The sequence below is a fragment of the Microtus oregoni genome, unplaced genomic scaffold, assembly GCF_018167655.1.
Source record: "Microtus oregoni isolate MIOR12 unplaced genomic scaffold, Mior012 000110F_ref0000174, whole genome shotgun sequence".
Classification (NCBI taxonomy): Eukaryota; Metazoa; Chordata; class Mammalia; order Rodentia; family Cricetidae; genus Microtus; species Microtus oregoni.
In genome coordinates this window covers 100,186-110,927 of record NW_024544728.1, presented here as the reverse complement: position 1 = coordinate 110,927, position 10,742 = coordinate 100,186, and the positions used below count along the sequence as shown (strand labels likewise).

The following is a 10,742-nucleotide window of genomic DNA, read 5'->3' as shown; positions in this document are numbered from 1 at the left end:
TTAGAAATCAAGAAGGGTTCATGAATAAATCTTAAAAATAAGAGACTTTGACAAAAGAGCAATTGAGAAAATAAACATGCCAAGCAGATAAATAAGGGACTACGTGACAACCAAGGCTTGAAAGTGTGAGGAACATTACCAGATCTAAAAAGACAAATAAGAAAAAATGTTTTTCTTAAAATTACTGTAACATGAGAGGAGGCCACCTTCTTGGTGTTTCTGTCCCTCCAGATACCCCATAGCCGGCAAGCCCCAAAGAAATAACATAGAGATATCTATAAGTTATAAAGCTGATTGGGCCATTAGTTCTATCCTCTTACTGGATAACTTTTCACATCTTCATTAACCCATTTTTTGATCTATTTTAGCCATGTGGGTCAGTACCTTTTTCAGTGGGGTAGATCACATCCTACTGCTTTGGTGATCTGGTCAGGAGTGGGAGGAATCAACTTCCTGCTTCCCAGAATTCTCCTGTTCTCATTGCATCATTTCTACTTCCTGTCTGGTATTCCTGCCTATACATCCTGCCTGGCCAATCAGCGTTTATTTAAAACATGATTGACAGATTACAGAAAATTCTCCAATACCAAATAACATGAGGACTGAAAACTTGACAAAGGCCAAATAGCATAGATGATAATGAATAATAGAAGCAGGTACAGTCAGACAAGCAAACCAACAAGGAGGCTATAACCAAATAGAACTGATTTGAGAATGTAAGGGGCCTCTGGTTATGGAGTCTACACGACTCAGAGGCACAGTGCAGACTGAATATTAAGATGGATCTGCAAAGACACAATAGAGACTAAAACATTAAAGTCTCATGTGACGGTCACAGATCCTGCAGAAAGAATGGCCCTACTGTGTCACTTATTGGTGAACTCTAGAGAAGCCAAACTCATAGAGGTGGAAGGCAGGGTGATGGAAAAGCTATGGGAGAGGGAAATAGGATGATGTTGGTCAAAGGACACAAAGTCTCAGATGTATAAAATGAACACAGTGGGAGATCAGATGCAGGACTGCAATCGTTAAGGATGCTATGTGGCAATATACATGAAATTTGATAAAATGTAGATCTTAAATTTCATAAACATCCTCCTGACTCTTCCTTCTTTCCTTCAGTGCCATTAGTTGCTCACAGTCATGGGTCAGCGGTTCTCTTCACCTAAGGATGAGCGCCACCAAGAATTGGCCTCCAGCTTTAACGAATATTTTAAGAAGTTTAAGGTAGAAAACAAAATCATTCCTCAAGAAACCTTAGCTTCAATTGAATTAAACTTGTCAAAAGGAAACATTCAGGTGGCAAACTCTTCTATCACTAATGCTTTAAAAGAAATTGATAGCACCCCACTCAATGTTGCTGTGACAGGAGAGTCTGGAGCAGGGAAGTCCAGCTTCATCAATGTCCTGAGGGGGATTGGGCATGAAGAGGAAGGTGCAGCTGAAATTGGTGTGGTGGAAACAACCATGGAGAGGCATCCCTACACACACCCCAAGATTCCCAATGTGGTTTTTTGGGACCTGCCTGGGATTGGAACCACAAATTTCCCACCCAAAGATTATCTGAAGAAAATGAAATTCAACGAGTATGATTTCTTCATCATTCTTTCTGCCACACGCTTTAAGAAAAATGATATAGACCTCGCCAAAGCAATCAGCATGATGAAGAAGGATTTCTACTTCGTGAGAACCAAGGTGGACTCTGACTTAAAAAATGAGAAGGAATTCAAACCACGAACATTTGACAGAGAAAAGGTCCTGCAGCAGATCCGCAGCAGCTGTGTGAGGACCTTTCAGGAGAATAACATTAAGGTACCACCCATCTTCTTGATCTCTAATAATATCTTATGTGACTATGATTTCCAAATCCTGATGGACAAGGTGGTGAATACTCTCCCTGAATACAAACGTCACAATTTTATGCTCTCCTTGCCAAGTATTACAGATGCAGCCATTGAAAGGAAGCGGCAGTGCCTGGAGCAGATCATTTGGCTCGATGCCTTTGCGACTGCCCTACTCACTATGATTCCTTCACTGACACTCTTAATGGATAATGATGTGGAGAATCTTAGAAACAGCATGAACCTCTATCGAGCTGTCTTTGGAGTGGATGATGCATCCTTACAGAGTTTGGCTAAGGACTGGCAAGTGTCGGTGGATCAGCTCAAGGCAAAGATGAAATCTCCTCATGTGTTTGAAACTACAAAGGAAGAAACAATGCAAGATAGGCTTTCAAGACTTTATGAGGAGTTCTGTTTGGCTAATGGGGACGTATTTGCAACGAATGTTTATGTTAAAAAATTGATTTACCTGAAATGTTCCTTCCTTAACATGGTGACAAATGATGCTAATGCTCTTCTCAGAGAGATGTGTGTAAAAAATAACTTAGTTTCCAATTAGGCTGAAATCTTGTAGCTGTCAATAATCAGGATCAATGAAAGAAAAATTGGACACTGATTTTGCAAAACAACATACTGGGTTATTCAGGCCTTCTAGGCTTCATGCATACTTAGTGATCATATATCCACATTAGCTGCAGCAAGGGGATCAGATATGTGTAAATAAGCTGAGAGCTAAAAACTATTTACTCACTTTGAATAAACCCTCAGAACGAGTAATTGTACTTTTATACAAATTTATTTCATATCAATCAACACCTGCTTTTAGGTTTAACTTTGTGATGGGTGGTTTAATTGACAGACTCTAGAATCACATGAGAGGTAAACCTCTGACCTTGCTTTTGCAAAAGATTTTGCCTAAGTTAATTGAGGTGAGAAGCGCTGCCCACTGTGGGTGGCCCCATTCCCTAGCTACTGATCCCTGACTCTGTATATGGAAAGGGAGGCTAACATAGAACACCTGCACTCATGCATTGCTCTCTTCTTTCTTACTGTGGGTGGAGGGGGACTAGCTGCCCCCAGCTGCTGCTGCGACTCCTCTATAAACTTGAGTTTCACATATGTCCTCTCTTCATAGTAATACTACAGGAAAAGCCATAACTGGGCTGGAGAGATGGATCAATTGCTTTACAAGGCTGAAGACCTCAGTTCAGATCCACAGAGCCCACATAAAGCCATCTATGCACCTGAAGTCCATTACTCTTGTGGAGAGACAGGAGGCAGTGGCAGAGAATCCTGGAAACTGTGGGGCCAGATAACCTGCCACATGCAGCCCCTTAAAGAGACCCTGACACAAGCAAATGGAAGGTAAAAACCAAAATCCAGTGAGCTCTGCATACATGCCATGTCATGGTAATCACACATGCAAATGCACTCGCACAAAAAAGATTTTCTTTAAAACTAAGAAGGAAAGTGTGTGGTGGTAACACAGTGGTATAATGCGCACATGCATGTGGCCTCGGGTTAAAGCTCTAGCACGCCAGAAACAGGGTGAAAGGTGAAGTGGAGAGAAGGCTCAGAGGTTAAGAATGCTGGCTGCTCTTGCAGAGACCCGGGGTTCAGTCCCCACATAATGGAACCCACATAGTAGTACAAAGTAGCCTATAACTCCTGTTCCAGAGGATCTGATATCCTCTCCTGACAGCCATTGGACCAGGAACACATGTGGTTAATAGATACGCATGCAAGACAAATATTTATACAATAAAATTAAAGAAAAAATGTAAGAGATATATGTTTGAACAAGGACTGCAAGAGAGAAAGAAGCAATAACCATGTAGATCATAAAAGTCTTAATAATAACCGAAATTCTAAAAATCCTATTTAGTCAGAATCCTTGCGAAAGTACTAAAGAAGCTCTCTAATTCTGTACCAGAACCAGTAGAAATGAAGGGATTTTCCTACTTTATATTCATAAGCTTTTGAAAGTTGTAGTTACTAAATGACTGATTTATTTCATATCAATACCAAAAGCTATTTAATAAACTCTTTGTGAAATAAGGGGCATTTTTTTGTCACTTGATGTTCCCAAGAACCCATACCAGCTTTACAGTGACTGTTTATTACTATCATTGGTAATACTATACTATTTCTGATATATTACTATTATTGGCTTATTATCTCATTTCACACTCCCTGGCATACATTTTGTCATCCTTGAAATAAACTGTAGATAAACAGTACATCTGTTAAAAAGACTGGAGGAGAGACACAAAGGAAAGAGAAAAATTATTTATGGAGAGGAACAGTTTCTTAAAGTTTGGGCAGCTATATTCCTATAGACTAGGTGGGTTGAACAATAGAATTTTGTTCTCACACTTCCAGTGAGTGATTTATGAGATTCAGGTGCCTGTGTGGCCAGACCCCCAGTAAAAGCATTCTTCCTGGTAAGACCTCACATGGCCTCCTATGGTGTGTTTATCCAGAGAATGACTCCCTTCTTGCTTCTTGTTTTCAGCCTTAGCAGGAAAAAAGCTGCGCCGTTTAAAAATGCCGGCTTTCTGGGCTGTCCTGCCAGGGCAAACTCTGACTCTTTTACGCAGGCGGTTCTTGCGGTTTGCAAGCACAGGCTACTGAAGCTCACTTGCTGGCTACAGCCAATACCTCAGCCATGAGGCTGGAATGCTAAGGAATGGGCTGGATCCAGTCGTCAAAGCCACGGCTTTAATCCTACCCATATTGCTTAGTAATTTAAAGACTAGTGTGGTCAGAAAAAGAGACATGTACAGTAAAGAGAGCGTCAAAGACAAAGAAAATTTTTAAATGATTTACAGCGTGATAAAAATATATGCAGACTAAAAGTTAAAATTCTTAAAGTAAAAAACAAAAACAAAAAAGGAAGAGAGTTGTTGTGTGTGGTAGTACACACCTTTAATCCCAACACTTGAAAGGCAGAGGGAGATTGACCTCTGTGACTTCAAGGTGTGGTAGCATATGCCTTTAATCCCAGTGCCTAGAAGGCAGAGACAAACAGTTCTCTATGAGTTCAAGGTGTCATAGTGTACCCTTTAATCCCAATGCCTGGGAGGCAGAGACAGGCGGATCTCTGAGAGTTCGAGGACAGCCTGGTCTATAGAGTTATTCCAGGTCAAAGATACAGAGAACCTATCTCAAAAAGCAAAAAGTTAAAAGTAAAAATAAACAAAATAGAGGTTAAAACAAAGATGCACAAAGATGGAAAATACACAGAGAATTTTGATGCTGTATGCTATTATGCTCTCTTTAAATTATTTAAATGCTGAGGAAGGAGCAACAGATGCTAAAAGATATTTATTTATAAATGCTGCTGAACTAATCCAACATAGATATTATGAAAATGCCTTGACTTTGAAATTTGGATCTAAGGACATGATGCTTTGGAAAGGAGTTTCTTATTTTGTTTTCACAGAGGATGAGACCCTGTTCATTTCTTCTGTTCCCATTTGGTATGATGGACCACGCCCTCCTGAAGGGTTGGTGTGAACACCTTCAGAAAATTGCCACGCTCAACTGCCAACTGAGATGAAACTAGCACACAGGTTATACCATGAAAGACCTAATTAACAACGCCCCCATTCAGCAGGAAGCAGTTTGGAGAGAAATAACTGTGCCCATATTCCCAAAAAATGTTTATAAATGTTCTTTTACATTTAAAGGGGGATATGATATAGGTATGAATAATTTGCATTAGTATAGATTTTGCTTTATTGATAGAGATTTACGGTCAATTTTGTTATATGTATATGTATTTCTGATATTGATTAAGGTATTGTGATTGTGTAGTTCATTATTAAAATGTAATGTATAATTAGGAAATATAGGTTGTTGATGGATAATCATAAATAATACTCAAGTTTGTAGTCAAGTTAGTTAATATTTTCTAGATGTGTGTAGATATATTTTAGATAGGCATTCTTCATATTTTTCAAAGATTATAGAATATGGCATTTTAAATGTTTTAATAACTTAGGACTTTTCATGACAATGAGACACTCTGCTCCTGGCAGCACCAATCTACTTCAAGAGGAAGATGGGCATCGAAGAGGCTCATTATGGAGTTTGATAGCCATTTGGGCAAGAAACTGCTCTTGCCTGGACTATTGCATAAACTGGACACAGAGAACCCACAGAGAGAGGACTACTGAACTTGCCTAAGGTGAGATGATCTTTCGGGGTTCCTGATTCATGAAAGAGTCTGCGAGACATTCTGCAGGACACAACAAATAGTGACTGAACTGACTTTGAATTTTCCTGCTTTATGGAAATGTCTGCTGGATACCATGGGCCTGAAGGCTGAAGATGGATGCCCCAACGGTACAGAGGAACTTTGGGTGACTGTCCAGGCAGCGAGATGTCTCTGTCATTTCTAGAGTTTTAAAAGTTGCTTTTTTCTTGTTTGCTTAGGTAGTATTGTATCTTTCTGGAGTCTTTGATGGAGTTAAGAATAGTTAGTTATAGTTTTCCTTAGTTATGATAAAGATTATTGTAACTTTTACTTGATAACTGTTTCGTTATATGTAATTTTGCTATGTTAAAGTTAAAGCCTTTTTTTTTTTAAACCGAAAAAGGGGAAATGATGGAGGAAGGTCATTGGTTAAATAAAAAGAGACTGCTTGGCCCTCATTGGTTAGCAGATAGGTTGGAGGAGTAAACAGAACAGAATGCTGGGAGGAAGAGGAAGTGAGCTCAGACTCCACAGCTCTCCTCTCGGGACAGACGCCTCAGAGAGACGCCATGCTCCCAGCTCCCAGGCAGACGCACGTGATGAAGCTCCGACCCAGGATGGACATAGGCTAGAATCTTCCCGGTAAGCGCACCTAGGGGCGCTACACAGATGATTAGAAATGGGCTAAATTAATATGTGAGAATTAGCCTAGAAGAGGCTAGATAGAAATGGGCCAAGCAGTGATTAAAAGAATACAGTGTCCGTGTAATTATTTCGGGGCATAAGCTAGCCGAGCAGGCGGCTGGGGTGCTGGGAACGCAGCCCCGCCGCTCTTATTACTACATGACCCTATTGTTGTGCTTCATGTTCATGACCTACTCTACATATAGACGCCTCCCAAAGCCTTTCCTCCTAGCATGAACCCACTGAGGGCTTGGGCTACTAACATATGTTTTCAAGGGTGAAAAAAATGAGTCTAAAACAGTTATGCAAACTATGCTGGTGGTTCAGCTGTTTTCTTTCTTTTTTTCATAAATTTATTGAGCTCTACATTTTTCTCTGCTCCCATCCCTGGCTCCCCCTGCCCTCCTTTAATCCTCCTCCAAGGACCCCATGCTCCCAATTTACTCAGGAGATCTAGTATTTTTCTACTTTCTATTTCTCATGTAGATTATATTTATGTAAGTCTCTCTTTGTGTCTGCCTTGTTGTCCAAGTTCTCTGGGATTGTGGTTTGTAGGCTAGCTTTCTTTGCTTTATGTTTGAAAACCACCTATGAGTGAGTACATGTGATCATTTCTTTCTGTGTCTGGGTTACCTCACTCAAAATAATGTTCTCTAGTTCCATCCATTTTCCTGCAAAATTCAAGCTGTCATCATTTTTTCTACTGTGTAGTACTCCATTGTGTAAATGTACCACATTTATCTAATCCATTCTTCGACCGAGGGACATTTAGGTTGTTTCCATGTTCTGTCTATGAGAAAGAAAGCTGCTCTGAGCATGGATGAGCACATGTCCTTGTGACATGATTGAGCATCGTTTGGGTATATACCCAATAGTGGTATTATTGGGTCTTGAGGAAGGTTGTTTTCTAATTTTCTGAGGAATCGCCTCACTGACATCCAAAGATCACATAATCCAATTAAAAAACAAATGGAGTACAGACCTAAACAGAGAACTCTCAACAGAGGAATCTAAAATGGCTGAAAGACACTTCAGGAAATGTTCAACATCCTTAGTCATCAGAGAAATGTATATCAAAACAACTCTGAGATTCCATCATACAACTGTAAGAATGGCCAAGATCAAAAACACTAATGACAACTCAGGCTGGAGAGGTTGTGTGGAAAAGGTTACATTTCTACATTGCTTTTGGGGATGCAAGCTGGTACAACCCCTTTGAATGTCAGCTGTTTTCTTAATAGAAATTATGCCAGTCACCTAAACCAAATACTCCAAAATATTTTTACCATAAATTGAGATGCAGACTTGCATAAATATGGCTAATGAGAAACACTAGACTAAACCTTCTCTACTTAAAATACAACCAAAGAAAAAACAGATGTTGGTGGCTGAGAATATTTGAAGAATGTTAAAATATTCTTCCATGTGCACATTGAAGATAATTATGGAAAATGGAGGCTCCGGGTTGTCAGGTCGAAAAGGGAACAAAGCACCTTGAATAGCGCACTCTTGATTCCAAGCCTGAGCTTATTTGAATGTGGCAAGTCCTCTTACAACTCAGAAACTGTACATAGTAGATCCTAGATTTTCCATAATTACACCACAGTCATAAATTTTTCTGAAAGGCAATACTGCAGCCATCAATGGTTTTGAGCTCCACAAAGAGTTGTAATGGAATACACACTATTGCATTGGTCCCCATGGGTACCTCTATTTACATAGCTCCCTCCCCTGTGTAAGCTATTGGTGTATGGTGTCATTTTAAGACCAAATCTAACCACTCTCCATTCCAACTTTCATGTTCAAAGGCCGCTTGAGTGTCTCCATCACAGTACCACAAGTTATATGTACACCTTTGCTTTTAGAATGTCCTCACCCTGTGTGACCTGCTGCAGATCAGGGTCTCAGAGTCATCAGTTATAGTCTGTAGAGACACCACTGCTATCCAAACAGAACCAAAGCATATGCAACCTCTAAAATAATACTCAATTTCTTCAGGGGAATATATTTTCCAGATTAATACTCCTACCCAAATACTAAGACACTGACACACCAGTATAAATAATGAAAGTTTATAAATGAAATAAATATAATTTAAAAAATATTGTAAGGCTGGGGAAATTAATGGGTGAAGCATTTGCTCTACATGAATGAAGACCTGATTCCAAGTGTATCTGTTGCGGTCTCAGAGGAACAGAAATGATTAGATAGATAGATAGATAGATAGATAGATAAATAGATAGATAGATAATAAATAGAGATATAGATATACGGATGGATGGATAGATAGATAGATAGATAGATAGATAGATAGATAGATGGACAGGTACAGATATAGACACAGATTACAGTGGTTTAAAATTTTGATCCAACCTGGTCAACAATGACTGTTTACCAATGGAAAGACCAGGAATCCAGTAGTTGTTCAGTCCATGAGGCTGGTAGCCTTAGCTGATCTTCAGTATCGGCTGGAAACGGAAGAACAAGGCTCTAATTCCAGTGAACAGATGAACTTGCCATTGAGAGTGAGAACAGTCAGATAAAGAACAAGAACTTCCTTCTTCCATGTACTTTATATAGGCCATTAGCAGAAGGTGTGGTCCAGGATAAAGGTGGATCTTCTCACCTCAAGTGATCCAGATTTAGTGTGGGTCATCCAATTTCAAATGGTTTAATTACCAAAAAATCTCTCACACAGGTGGACCTAGATGCTTAGGTTTTAGTTAATTCCAGATATGGTCACATAGACAACGAAGAATAGCCATCATACCAAGAAAAGCCACATGTGTTACTGCATTTCTGTAACCCAGTACCACAGTAGTGGGGGGGGGGGGCAGGCAGAGACAAGAGAATGCCTGGAGACTTGTGGGCCAGCCAGCGTTGTGTATGCAGTGCAAACAATAAGAGACTGCCTCAAACAAGAAGGATCAAGGACCAGGAGCACAAAAATGCACACCACATGCACACACACACACATTCTCCTGGAGGAGAACTCCAAAGAACAGGACAATCCAGACAACACTTGACTTTAGAAACACTTGGGTCAGACGTCTCAATCCAGAACTGCTAAAAAATGAGCTTGCTTTGTTTTAACTCTCTGTATTTATGATAAGTGAAAACAAATACACTTATAAATTCTTCAGCATAATGGAATTCGTTGTGGTTTTCACACGTATCAATCAGGACCCTTTATAGCCTCTACCTGCAGTGGCATCAATTTATTTTTTTATTTGTGTGGTATATATGTTCTATATTTACTTTAACCTGATCTACACTTGCATGTAAGGTGGCTTTTTTTGTAGATTGTGCATAGAATAGTCTTGATCATTTTTCTTTAATACAATTTAAAAAGTTTTTTGCTTGTTTGTTTGGTTGGTTGGATTTTCAAGACAGGTTTTCTCTGTCGCTTTAGAGCCTGTCCTGGAACTAGCCATTGTACACCAGGCTGGCCATGAACTCAAAGACATCTCCCTGCCTCTGCCTGCCAGTGCTGGGCTTAAAGACAGGTACCACCACTGTCTGGCTAAAAGTTAATATTTTAGTTGGACCTCTTAAACTATTATGTTTGTTATTTATATTGATAGGTTTATACATGTGTCTGCCAATTTGTTGTTTTCTATTTGCTTGCCTTATCTTTTGTAGGGGGGAGTCTTCTTTCCTTGCGCAATTTTAATTAAATGAGGATATACTTCTTTCCATTTCTGCCTTATGATCTCATAGTTTTATGTTATGAAATAGTCCTCATGTTTATAATACACACTCATCACTTGCATAGGCGGCTGATAAAAAGAACGCATAACATGTGAGTTCTCTTCTTCCACCGTGTGGCTTCTGGGACATGACTCTGAACATCAAACATACAGGTAAGAGTCTTAATCTACCAAGCCTTCTGGGTGACTTTCCTATCATAACGACACCTTAGCATGCTTCCAATGTCCTTTCTCTCAACATTTTTGTCATTGTAGTTATTTTTCTCGAAATTACCCATATGGTTGAGGTGATAACATTTTTATGTC

General features: G+C 39.6%; 1 protein-coding gene across 1 annotated transcript; it reads left to right on the top strand.

Annotated features, from left to right (window-relative positions):
- Positions 1-1,143: 1,143 nt before the first annotated feature.
- LOC121443645 (interferon-inducible GTPase 1-like) lies at positions 1,144-2,400 on the top strand. The gene has a single exon (XM_041645468.1). The coding sequence runs from the start codon at positions 1,144-1,146 to the stop codon at positions 2,398-2,400; it is 1,257 nt and encodes a 418-aa protein (XP_041501402.1).
- Positions 2,401-10,742: the final 8,342 nt, after the last annotated feature.